We start from the raw sequence: 12,967 nt of genomic DNA on the forward strand, positions 1-12,967 counted from the left end.
AAGTGTGTACCGTAAATCAAAACAAAAGGTTAAAAAAAAAGGATAGGAACAGTATTTTCCTAGTCCTGCGATATTGTTAGGTTCTGTTGTGAGCAGGGTGATTGACATTGCAAGTTAAAAGACCAATCAACATTAATGTTACTGTTACTACGAATTTTTTTGCTTTTATTCCATATAAATTGATAGTGAGGCTTCAAAACTTGAAAATAAAGTCGTTAATTGTGATGGAGTAATAGATATTTCTTGATTCTTAATTAAAAGTTTTGAATTTGAGTTATTTTGAATAGGGAAAAAGCTTAAATATGCGATCAAATTTTTAGAAAAGGCTCATTTATGTCATTCATTTAAATTTTGGCTCATTTATATCATTATTGTTAAAGAAAAGACTCATTCATGTAATTTTTTGAACTCCGATTTTGCAAAACTATTTTTACACACCAAACAAGGTTTAACACTTTTGTATTGGTGTTTTTTGGATCAAATGTTTACTTTTTAAAAGCATTTTTTACACACCAAACGGATGACATAAAGAAGTCTTTTCTAAAAGTTCGATGACATATAAATATAGTTGATTATGTTAGAAAACATTCTGAAATTTTTTAATGCGAATATAACTTTAAACGAAATCTAACATCAATACTGATATCAAGTGGAAACCCCCAAAAAAAAAGTGCAAGGATGATATAAAAATTGTTCTTTCTATTTCCTTTTATTATGGAATGAGAAAAATATTTTTGATTATACTTAGCGAGAGGGTCTGATAAATATCAAATTATCAAACTGAACTTTTGATATTGTGATTTTAATATTATGATACTTGATAATTGACAAGTGTTTAAAAATAATATTATAATACTAACAAAGATTTACAGTAGATTAGTAGAAATTAATTATTTAGCTGTTCAAATTTTGATTATTCTATTTTGATAGAAATGTTATATGTATATAACACAAATAATTTCTAGTTTCTTTAAAATACAACATGTGTATGGCGTTTTTATGATACTATTGAGCCGTTTTAAAAAATTCGAGATCATAATTCGAGTATACATAAGTCAGTATCAAATAGATCATAATTATTGATTTAGTGTATCTTGAAATATCGAAATAGACTTATAAATTTAATTTGATACTCCTTTTAGTCACAATTTATGTAGTAATTTTTGAATTTTAAAATTCAAGCAAGTCAATTTTTTACAGTAAATTTTTTATATGTGTGTTTCATTATTTTGTATTGGCAATTCTTGTGACTTATAATACTTGTTACATTATTTACAACTATACATATATTTCATTTTAAATTTTTTTAAGAATCCGAGTAAATTTTTCGTCAAACCTAAATTATTTGACTATCTAAAAACAAAGAATGTCAGGTGAATTAAAATTGAAGAAGTAAAATAAAAAAATAAAAAATTACAAACCAAAATTTTGAATACCATATTTTATCATGTCCACCCATCTCATGTGGTGCGGCCGTGTAACAAAATCTTTTTTGGCACAAGAAATAGTTGAACATAAATTCTTTCACTGTCCTTCATCTTTAATTATCTGGAAAATGAATCATACTTTATGTTATAATATATATATATATATATATATATATATATATATATGGTGGTATGATCTATTTGGGAATGGTAAGCAACTGTCGAATTCAATGAATATTTTGAACCAATTTGTGCATCTAATGTGGTTATAAACAATCGTTTGGCCATTTAATTTATTTATTTTTGGTTAATAGTCGTGGAAAAACGCACCACTTAAGCAATCGTTAAATTAACTTGTTAATCGTCAAAAAACCAATTTATATTTGTAATTTTTGATCGTTACGTACTGCAATGAGCAATCAGAGTTAAAAGAGTACAGTTACAACAAAGCATTTTCCTTCCTCACTACTATCTCGAGAGAAGCAATCGGCTTGGGATGATGTCATTGGTTCTTTTCTTCTCTTTCCCTCTCGGGAGCTTCCTTTCGGAGTCGACGTGCTTCCTTATTCGCGAGAATTTCCTCCCTCCGGTGTTGTCTCCTCACTAAGCACTCTTCTTGTCGTTTCAACCTTTCCTCATATCTAATTTGGCCTGAAGTCTTTCTTTAGCCTGATCAGACAGGACAATCGGTTATATGACGGCTCTCGTCGACCGGACTGGCATGCGGAAAGCAAGAGCGAGCTTCTTCGCTCCATACGTTGGTCCAAGATCCATCAAAGGCTCTCATGTTTATTAAGAGATGTGGGCTAAGTATTTGTTATTGGGCCATTATGTTTTAGGCCTGTGACTTTGAAATGAACAGTTAGCTTGGCCCATTATGTTTGTCAAGTGTTGAAACGTGGCAATCAATGATTGGGAGTTGGGCAATGATAATGTCAGACCCTCTCATCCAATCAACATCATCTTCCTTAAAAAATATTAGTTTATTTTTTTTTTCTGAAACAAGATAAAGTTGTTTATTGCTCCCATTATTGTTCTTACTCCTCCTCAATCTTTATCTCATCGGTCTCTCTGTAATCAAACCAAACTTCTTCGTCTTGTTCCATGGCTACTAATCGCTGGCTCAGGCCCGAGGTATTTTCTATCTTTCCACGTTATTACTATTTGTTTTCTCAACTTTTTGGGGAATTTCTAAGCAAAATGAATGATCGAGTAGGTTTATCCACTATTTGCTGCCGTTGGAGTTGCCATCGGAATCTGTGGACTTCAATTGGTTCGTAATATGCGTATCAACCCTGAAGTCAGGTTTGATCTATCATATTCCTTCAATACATCCTTAATTCTCTCTTTCAGTATTAGTATGATTCACTAGTTTCTACCTGGAAATACGAGTAGTTTGCATTTCTGTTGGTCAATTCCTTGTTAATAGTGTAGTAGGCACTTCCAGGTACTCAATTTAGGACAGGCAGATGGAAGCAGGTTATGGATCTGTTCAATTACACAGAGGCGCTCAAGTCCCCGTAGTTGAATATTTCCAATTTTTGCAACAACTTACTTACTCTTTCTTTTTTCGTGGGCAGGGTAAACAAGGAGAAAAGAGCTGCTGGCATCCTGGAGAATTTTGAGGAGGGAGAGAAATATGCTGAACATGCCATCAGAAAGTTTGCTCGTAGTAGGCCACCAGAAATTTTCCCTAACCTTAATAGGTTCTTCAGTGACCCTCAAAAGAATTAAGCACCTGTAACTTGGTTAGAATAAAGTTATCAGACTTCATCATTATAATGGTGTGATTTGGAATGTAATGTGACCATGACGGTAATCTGTTGTGCTGGATGTATCGATGTGTCTGTAAAATAGGTTCCTCTGTGACAGTTTGTATGTCAAATGTATTTCTGAATGAAACTCAAGGTGCAACCAACTACTCTAAGCATGCAGTTTATCCTGTATGTATCACATTAATTATATAAAATGCGGACATGGCGGTAGTCCATGAAATCATCTGAAAAACAGAACCACATGTAATAGGAGAAACTAAGATACATAACTATATCTGCATTCTTTTGCTCCTAAGCTTGTTCCTGAGCGTTTCAAACAAGGGAAATATCTCATACCACAGAGACGTTTCTTTGATCATGAAATCAACAAGATAACTTTTAACGAAGGTGCCAGCTTAGATTCTCAACTTTTTGGCTGTTCGACTGAACTGTCCAGCTTCTTAGCTGTTTGTTCAGTTGGTGTCTCAAAATTCATACACAGGTTTGTTAAGGAAAAAGAAACTTATCAGGGTGGAAGATGCTCAACATCCATTTCATATCTTATTCCTCTAAGTAGACTCTTTGCTGTTTCCTTCTCCTGCATTAATGACCAAACAATATGAGGGAAACTGCTCAAAGAGTTGTTTTCGAGAATGATTTAAGATAACATAAGAGAAATTGACTCTTTAAGTATGTAATAAGAGGAGGTAAAACTTACTGGGCCAGAATAATCTAGAAGGCGGGTGCAATAAACCTCTGCATCTTCAAATCTCTTTTGAGCTTTATAATATCTTGCAAGAAACATTAAAGCTTCAACGAGGTTAGGACCTTCCCGTTCTTCAGCTTCCATAATCTCCAAATCTTTCTTGTAGTAAAATGCAGCTTCTTCGGAACGACCAAGTTCAGCATGCAGTTTTGCTAGCTGGTGAAGAGCAATTGCTTCTCTGTCATTACAATTTGCAGCCCTTCTGTAACATTTTATTGCCTCCTCAAGCATATGAAGCTGTTCCGTTTCAAAACACTGGGCCATTGCAATCCATAATCGAGAATCACTCGGCTGCAAGAACACGGACTTTTTAAAATAATGGAGAGCATAAAATGGCATCCCCATCATCTCATATGCTTGTCCTAATCCATACCAGGCTCGATAATCACATGGATTTATGTCCACAGCCCGCCTATAGGCATCAACTGCTGCTGGAGTGTTTTTCATCTCTACGTACTCATGACCCATAAGTGTCCAAGCTGATAAATAATTTTTATTCAACTTAAGAGCCCTCCGAAAATACATTACAGATTTCTCATGCTGCCCCTTCAAACTGTAATAGTTCCCAATAATGCAACAAGACTCTGGCCTGTATTTATCCGTTAAAAATACCCTATGTGCAAGATAACTTAAGGCTGAAAAACATTCCTTTGCATATAGCACATTGGAATACATATCCATGTCTTCAATCCTGTAAGGGTCATTTCTTAGAAGTTCTTCAAATATAACTTCTACTTGTTCAAATTCTCTAAGACTGTATTGAGCTTTAGCAATCTGGGCCTGGATGTAATTGCTAAAACTGAAAGTCCCTTGCAAATTTTCATACTTCACCAATGACTCACTGTGCATACGAAGCTCTTGGTAAGCATTGGCTAGAAAGAAGTCTTTCATCCAGTGGTTATTAAGGTTTAAACTGTTCAATGTCTCAGCTGTGGTGCACAACAACTGCAGCTCAGACCAAGCACTCCAGTTCCACGGGTAGCTATTTACTGAATCAACAAGAACTGTCCTAGCAAGATTGTCACTGCCTTTCTGCTTAAGAACAAGACCATACAAGTACAGGCCAAAGGAATCAATGCTTCCATTTTTTCGAAGTGCAGACAACTCCCGCTCAATAGAAACCAGTTCGAGGTTCACAACATCGCTCTTGCCTAAGGGTCCCTCGAGTTCTATCATCTCCTCTTCTTTTCTCTTTTCACCGGCCTAAGAAACAATAAAGAAGCACCGTAAGTATCTATCACCAGACTTATTAGATACACTTCAATATTAACAAATGGCATAAAGCTAGTTGACTTTATATTTGCTTTTTATGGAAGTATATTTAAGATTTATTTGTTTGAGAACAAAAAGGAGCTAAAATTTCTCATATATTCTCCTGCAATGACATTTTACAGAGAATGCCAAAATAAGGAAGGTGCTAATCAGCAAAGCTACAAACTGAGAACCAAAAAGAAAAAAGATTTGATGCCTGTATATCCTAATCTCTCCGCTAATGCAGACAACAAGAATCAATCACGGCTCTCCTTTTGTCCTTTGCATGTGACCAGGTCTGGTTAGAGATGGAGTTCTAGGTTAAAGCCCTAAGTTAATTTATGATCTGAATCAGTTAAAGTGTGCTATAAAATTGGTCCCTTTTGCTTCGAGTCCTATGACATGGTTTGATCAATTGGAAATTCATCCAGATGTTAGCTGATTGAAAGAAAACGTTACACTAATTTCAATCCTGAATGGTACACTTGATGAGAATGACTTTCATTTCTTTATCAAAAAGAAAGAATAAAAAAGAGAAGGTCAATCATCTAAGGAAATGAACAAAATGTAGATTATAAAATGTCATATAAGGAGTGACATACTAGTATAACTGAAAAAAGTAACTTTAAAGTGCTTACACTATTCTGATATGTATTCTCTTCTTTTGGTTGATGATTCATTTCTACACTTTCTTGTACATTGAAAACCCAATATTTCAGCAACATGAGAATCTCTAAGGAGAGTAATATGGTCCATGGCAAAATAATTTACAGTGAATTATACGTCTAACTAAGCGAAAGGAAGATATTAACAGTTCCAAAGATAGGACTGACTGAAGTAAAGCAAAGGAACACCACCATCACCCACATAATAGGGTGGGGAAAAAGAAGAGGAAAGCTCCAGCACCTCAATTTCATCCTCGAACATAAGCCAAAGGAATAAGAGAAGAAGACAAAGGAAAAGTCATATGTAAACTCCAGGTAAACATACAACAAGATAGCACACGAAAGCTTAACAGTCACTTCTTGGAGAGACAGCACAGAAAAGGGTGAAGTTTACCAATAGTTGCTAGCCAGCATAAGAACCATCTAATTATTAATAATCTTATAAATAGTTTCATTTGGACATTGCCACCTGGAAACATGCTACATCAGTACCTGAGTTTTGATTTGATTAAACCAGGGATATTGTGACCAAAGTGTGATAGCATCTAACCAAGAGTTCCCACATTATGAGTGCATGTGCTTAATTTAGTCCACCACATCAACACATGTAAGTGATGCTAGATATAAAAGAGTTCACATATCTTATTTGACAAATGGATAAAGAAGCTACCCTGAGAGATTCAAGTAGGTAGTTGCGGTATAAAGGTGCTGACGAGAAACTCTATAATTAATAAGCATCTTAAAGAGAACGAGAGTTAATACTGTTGTGTATACAAAAGACTAAGTCGGTTGGAAAAAGGCTGTAGAGATTAGTAAAAAGAAGTTTCAAATTAAGGTATTGCCGGTTATATAAAGATTAGGATTGTAGAGAAGATTATAGTAGAGCTATGCCTTTAATGAAATTTATTGCATCATCTAAAAAAACGGAAAGTACAACATAAGCTGACCCGAACACCATGTCATTAAACAAGACTATCTAGCAACCAACTTTTACATTTGTTCAAGAAGACACAAATCCCTTTGGTGGATATTCCACATAAGCCGACAAATCATATCTGACCCAAATCCCTTTGGCCGGAGAAACGACATCTCCAACCAAACCCATCGTTTTCTCCTTAAAGAAAAACACCATTAAGGTGAGCTTCAAGCTCTAACCATGAGAAAACAATAGAGATCCAGAAGCCACCCACAACGCATCCGACAAAACCCCGACCCACGCACCTCACTCGTCTGGAAAACAGCCAGCAAACAACCCCAAGCTCCAAGGTTTGGTGAACCAGATCAAAACTCCATGAGACAGCCTCCACCGTAGCTCTCTTGTGAGCTCTGAGCTCCATTTCCAGTGAGGTTTGAGTTTTCGCTTCTAAATCTAATTAAAATTGATGTTGTTTTACTTTGTTTTTGCTCTTCTTGTTGCTATGTTCAGCTGCGTTTCAGATCTCAAATGCTATCTCATATTAGATCTGGCCGGAACGGTTCAAACTCCGGCCACCTTGGGTCGGATATGATTTACAGGTCGGATATCCTATTTAAAAGAGGTGTATTTATTTTTAAATATAAATGTCGTGTGGCAATTAAAAGGGGATGTGTCATTTCCATTTGTTATTTGAAGAAAGGGAAAATGAGCTGGTTATTTCCAGCAAAGCAACTAATGTCTACAAGGGCATATATATGTGAAAAGTTGGACCGCGAGGGCACGGGTGAGCCAAACTTCAAACGGTGTATATTTAGACATTTTCGTATAATTTAGGTGCATATTTGACCCTTATCCATATATTTTAAGAAATAAATCTACTTATTTGCTTTATATTAACAGCAGAAATCACCTCAATGCATAGAGGGCTTGAGTGAGCTATGAACTGAGATTGTTACTTAGTATTAAGTGGGAAAAAAATTGTAAGATGAGAAGTCTTATCTCAAGTGTTGAATTCCCATGAGAGATAGCTCAACCACAATAAATATTAAGTTCTTACATTTTTACAGTTCTGAGAATATTATTTCCCTTTCGTGTTTCATAAAACAAAAACTTAACCAGGATCCAACACGTCTTGACATTCATGCATATCGACATCTTTAACCCTTCTGCTGATACGCAAGGAAGGTCAATTCAGAATAGAGATAGACCAGATAATACAATTAAATAAATAATAAAGCTACCTTGAAGAACACAACATTGTCAGAATACAAAGGGAATTATATTAGTTTCTTGCTATCTCAGCACAACTTCATTATAACCCTTAAAGTTGCTCACTGAAAGCTGTGGCCAATTCCTAGCTATTTAAGGACATGATAAAGCAAAATCAAGTGACACTAATAAAGAAATATAATGATGAGCTGACACCTAAAGCTATTAGCTATGCATTTTGAATCTATTGTGGGTGCAGAGTTGATTTCTTTACCTTCCATCTTAAGTAACAAAATATAGGAGACCTTAGCCGCATCTTCAAGAACAGACTAACTAGAGAACTCAGTCAAGGAATAAGATTTCTCCTATTGATGAAAATGATGTTCTCTTGTTTGCTAAATCATTTAATACATATGGAACGTGATTGAGCTTGTAGTGCTTTTGATAATGTAATTGAATCTTTAAATGTTGAAAGACACAATTAAGATGCCATAGATGAATCACACCATCTCCTCATGCACGTGGTATGAATTACTTTAGATGTATTAACTAAAAGGTGACTACTTAAAACACGTTTTGATAAAACCAGCTACCAATGCATAGTGTTATTAGTTTCATTGATGCCAATGCTCGACTTACTCGTAAGGATAAGATGTTCAACTCCCTAAAACACGTGTAATTGAGAGAAACCATCTAGAAGTTTTCCTTTGCTAATAATTCATCTACGGGCCATATATATGGTTCCAGTCCTGGACGTATAAACATGTATTTATGTACCGGATCACCTGATTCTCTAGATGTTATACTAATTCAGAATCACAAAATGATAAAGGTCGTACCTTTTGGTCTAATAACACTGATACACCCCCAATGGTGTCAGTATTAATTGATGTGCCCCAACAGCGCATTAACAGCTAATCAAATAACAGGCTAATGCTTTCACTCAAAAACGATAAGCATGAAAGAGGAGAAAATTAACATCTAAGTACAAATTCGTAAAAAGGAAGACAAGGACAAACCAAGAAAAGGGCATAACAGCGCAAAAACACAGCTTTCTTGCCAGTCTGATCACGGAGCACATGGGTTGCCCGCCGGTACTCCCGACAATCGAAGTAGGACTTAGCGAGCAGGTAAAAATCGCTGTCAATGGCTTCGTTATCATCCTCCGGTACAGTCGGCGTAGCCACATGTGATACTCCCGCAGCAGGAGTTGAAGTGAAAGCAGCTTCCGTGGCTGTGCGGAACCGGCGACGGATGCTGGAGCTTCCACGCTGGAATCTTGTGTGAGACGGGGTGTACTTTGCTGGGTCTTGCTCAATTCCCACTAACTGTTCTGCAGCCCTGTGCCCAATGGAAAATCCCAATTTAAGATTTCAAGAAAAAGGTGAAATTTTTAGGGTTTTTTAGGAGAAAGAAGATATACCATTTGGAGGCTGAGTAGAGACAGCGGTCACTGAGCTGACGGACGGCGGCTCGGAGCTCGTTTCTGCAATTTTCTTTAATACCCATTCGATGGATCTGTGTAGTAGTAAAACTTTTACATACAAACTGCTACTATTAAATTGACGGCGAGAATAGGAAGGGCTCGCCGGAGTTAGAACACAAATTTGGATAAAATGGGCGAATTGAGGTCGCCGCCGGCAAGATGACTGCGCGGGTTAGCTGCTTTTTCAAATTTTTGTACTTGTAGCTACTGCTGCGCTGGATGAAATATGGTTTTGTACTCCATTCTTGATAGCATCAAATTATATTTCAAAGTTTTGTAACTTGTTAAGAAATAAATTAAACATGTCTGTATTTTACATTTACTAATTTTCATATTTCTATTAAACCCATCGACTTAATAATAAATTGTTTTGATTAAACGTTTTTTATTCAAAATTATTAATAAAAAAATGAAGAAGAATTAAATATACCTTTAATTTTCAAAATTAGTATGAATATAGCATTCGTTATACTTTAAAATAACATACATTTTTATTATATCATCGTATTTTTGAGCTAACAAAATATTTATTATTTTTTATTTTATTTTTAAATCAAAAAATATTCATTCATTCATTTGTTGTCTTGGCTCAACAAATCAAAGCTATTTCTTGTATCCTCCTTGATTTCCATCAATTTTCAGTATCTTTTTCAAGAAAAATATTTTAAATGTTGTGTATGTAAATCTCCAATCAATTTTGGGACTAAACAATTCAAAAAAAAAAGTTGATTTGATCAGAATTTTACTGTAATTAACGATTTTTAGATTTTCTATCAATGACGAAGTAATTTAACGTCTTATGGGTGATTTTCTATCTAGCAAGCGGAAATTTCTATCCAGATTAACGCGACTCCAATGACATCATTTCAACCGTGGAATCCTAGAATTCCGTTCGTGTTCTTTGATGTAGGGCTTTCAATTCGCGTTCACCATCATCAATGAAAGTGGCTCAACAATTTTTGAAGACGAGCTATCATTGTTGGAGGAATTTAGGTTTAATATAAATAATTTTAGCAAAAAACATTATCAATTATAAATTCATTTTGTGATTAAGTAGATCTTCGTGGAAATGTTGACCTTTCTAAGACGTTATCATCGTCATGATATTTGGGTTTTCCAATTACTTGCCGGGATGAATAGTTTGGAGAATAAATATAAATCATGAATAAAAAATTTAAATAAAATAAGATAAATTATTGTGATGGTGTTACATATCCTTTCATTTAGCCTACGGAAATATATGCCACAAAAATGTAATGATAAGGATATATACAATCTTAAAATACGAAAGACATATACTTATTATTTTTAGAAATTCAAAAATATATTTAATTTTTTTCCAAAAAAATTTAAAACATATATTTTTTAGTATAACTTATTCTATTGCAGGTGTTCAACTTATATAAAAAAGAGAAGCATATCATTAAATGGCTACACGGAATTCATTTTAGATTTCTATGTCACGACCGGAATCTAGACCCCAGACGAGACCGGCGTCGTTGACCTCTCAGAGGTCGCAGACAAGCCTGCTTACGTCATTCTTACTTTACATAGATTAATTTAGCGGAAAATTTGAAATTTTTGATTCTTTAATTATACTTGCTGAACATTCTTAACATTTCGTAATCGTTCATCATCAACCATCTAACATTTAAGAGATAAGCAACTGAAAGAAATAATTCATTAAGTATTAGTTGTATATCGGCCAAAATAGCACCAATACAAAGTTTGAACCAAAACAGGAAAGAAACGCTAGTGGAACATGCTCCACTAGCTCAACTCTAAAACTACGCTAGAATGTACAACAGTAGCATCCTCGAAAGCATGAGGACCTACCAAACTCCGGATGAATACTGATGTCCGGATAGCTGCGACAACGAACCTGTAGCTCTAGCGTCCACCTGTGCCTGCACCTAAAAGTAGATGTTCGTATGGAATTAGTACACACTTGTACTAAGTATGGGTATATGCAAGTACACACCAGGGACATGCATGAGAAAGAATAGCTCTTTCCTAACAACATGATTTTTGGAAGTCAAGTCAGTGGACTTGCCAAATTGAGATTGGGAAAGTTATGCCATGAGAGTGACATGCATCATCATAATTATCATATGGCACACAAAACATAACATATTCATATAACACATAACATATAACACATACTTCCTCTCATATTATTCATTCGTATAGCATGGGACCTTATTATCATAGACTTAACTTTAAGACTTTCCAAAATGAGGGCTCAACATATGGGACCTCAACTAGGGAGCCTTCTTTAGCAAACACAGAGTCTGGTTCACTCATTCATTCGTATTTCATTTCAATTCATTCATAAGCCAGTGCGAACACCAGCTATACCTAGGATGTAGTTTAAGACTTTCATCGGGTTTGCTGTGCAATGATCAGGAATGACCTAATGTCATTACCTGAATCTAGCTCACCTCTTGATTATCCTATCCTAACACCTTCGGTATCATTCATTTCTTTATATGATTCATTTGAGGCTGGCCTCATTCATTCATTGGGAACTTTAACTTTAACCGACATAGATCATGTGAGCATCATGAAATCCAGTGTCTTCCCCACACCGAAAAGAGGTGGAATCACCGGCCAAAGCGATTCAATAACATGCTAGCGTATATGGGAATTTAACCCCGCCAGATCCCTATAGTGGCAATATAGGTTCAAAGACTAGGAGATGTATGGAGACCCATACCCGGCAAGCCGGACAGTCTCATCTCATGAGAATTACGTGAACCTCCGCCCTTCCCGAAAGAAGGCATCACCACTCATAGCTAGCCTATCGGTGCTCGGTATAAAGTTCCATTACATGCAACTCATACATCATAGAAGTTTGCTTCTAGTATGAAGACATCATAGCTCAATAGATGATTTCTCATCTCATCATTAGTATTAAGTGTTTTAAACTCAATGTTTTTATTAGAGTATTCATAGAGACTGGTCTCTTCATTATCTTACACTCTCATTGGTGAGTATGTATCGGTAACATTTACTTAAGCTCATTTAAGATTGCTCTCATCATATGCATTATCCTCACATCATGATTGTCACCATATTCTTCATTTCATTACGTATATCTTAGGTTCACTTATTCCTGAACGTATGTTAAACTTATATATCTATACATACAAGCCATGAGGCTTCATTTATAGTTCGTTAAGTGAATTCTTGTTTTTCTAAGATTATGTATTACAAGACTTATGTATCTTGTATATATGCCAAGGTCTTTGATTTTTGATCTAAGTAGATGACATTACTCTTGAATATTTCACTCACGTATGACTTATGTATCAATACGGAGGTTTGGACACGAGAACCCAAATCTTGAATTATTTGGATATCATTTATATTTTTCATTGACTTTAGTTCTAATATTCGTAAATTTAGAACTCTAAATTAAATCTCAACATTTTCGTGACATAATAAATTTTCTATTTTAATTAGAATTCTAAATTAAATTTCAATCATTTAC

At 35.1% G+C, this 12,967-nt stretch overlaps 2 protein-coding genes across 4 annotated transcripts; one reads left to right on the top strand and one right to left on the bottom strand.

Moving 5' to 3' along the window:
- The first annotated feature begins 2,367 nt into the window (after positions 1 to 2,367).
- On the top strand, positions 2,368 to 3,345 carry LOC101260417 (uncharacterized). Its single transcript, XM_004236107.5, has 3 exons — positions 2,368 to 2,561; positions 2,644 to 2,732; positions 3,008 to 3,345. Exons 1-3 carry the CDS (start codon positions 2,532 to 2,534, stop codon positions 3,159 to 3,161), a joined length of 273 nt encoding a protein of 90 aa, XP_004236155.1. The 5' UTR covers positions 2,368 to 2,531; the 3' UTR covers positions 3,162 to 3,345.
- A 17-nt stretch (positions 3,346 to 3,362) lies between these two features.
- Positions 3,363 to 9,805, bottom strand: LOC101260121 (anaphase-promoting complex subunit 8). 3 transcript variants are annotated; one of them, XM_069295265.1, is made up of 5 exons: positions 9,412 to 9,805; positions 9,008 to 9,329; positions 8,828 to 8,902; positions 3,900 to 5,150; positions 3,363 to 3,779 (listed from the first exon to the last, which is right to left on the bottom strand). In XM_069295265.1, exons 1-5 carry the CDS (start codon positions 9,495 to 9,497, stop codon positions 3,708 to 3,710), a joined length of 1,806 nt encoding a protein of 601 aa, XP_069151366.1. In that variant the 5' UTR covers positions 9,498 to 9,805; the 3' UTR covers positions 3,363 to 3,707. The 3 variants fall into 3 exon arrangements, with proteins under 3 accessions (XP_069151366.1, XP_004236154.1, XP_069151367.1); XM_004236106.5 differs by lacking the exon at positions 8,828 to 8,902; XM_069295266.1 differs by lacking the exons at positions 8,828 to 8,902; positions 9,008 to 9,329; positions 9,412 to 9,805 and adding an exon at positions 5,837 to 5,986.
- Between the last annotated feature and the right edge of the window lie 3,162 nt (positions 9,806 to 12,967).

This window comes from Solanum lycopersicum, chromosome 3 (genome assembly GCF_036512215.1).
Source record: "Solanum lycopersicum chromosome 3, SLM_r2.1".
NCBI lineage: Eukaryota > Viridiplantae > Streptophyta > Magnoliopsida > Solanales > Solanaceae > Solanum > Solanum lycopersicum.

What these genes read in the sequence shown, in the direction of transcription:
- LOC101260417 (XM_004236107.5), top strand. Translation starts at nt 2,532, where the DNA reads ATGGCTACTAATCGCTGGCTCAGGCCCGAG. An exon ending in ATCGCTGGCTCAGGCCCGAG is followed by an intron (nt 2,562 to 2,643) that starts GTATTTTCTATC and finishes ATGATCGAGTAG; the next exon opens with GTTTATCCACTATTTGCTGC. An exon ending in CGTATCAACCCTGAAGTCAG is followed by an intron (nt 2,733 to 3,007) that starts GTTTGATCTATC and finishes TTTCGTGGGCAG; the next exon opens with GGTAAACAAGGAGAAAAGAG.
- LOC101260121 (XM_069295265.1), bottom strand. Translation starts at nt 9,497, where the DNA reads ATGGGTATTAAAGAAAATTGCAGAAACGAGCTCCGAGCCGCCGTCCGT. An exon ending in GCTGTTATGCCCTTTTCTTG is followed by an intron (nt 8,903 to 9,007) that starts GTTTGTCCTTGT and finishes TTATTTGATTAG; the next exon opens with CTGTTAATGCGCTGTTGGGG. An exon ending in CAGTGTTATTAGACCAAAAG is followed by an intron (nt 5,151 to 8,827) that starts GTACGACCTTTA and finishes ATTGTTTCTTAG; the next exon opens with GCCGGTGAAAAGAGAAAAGA.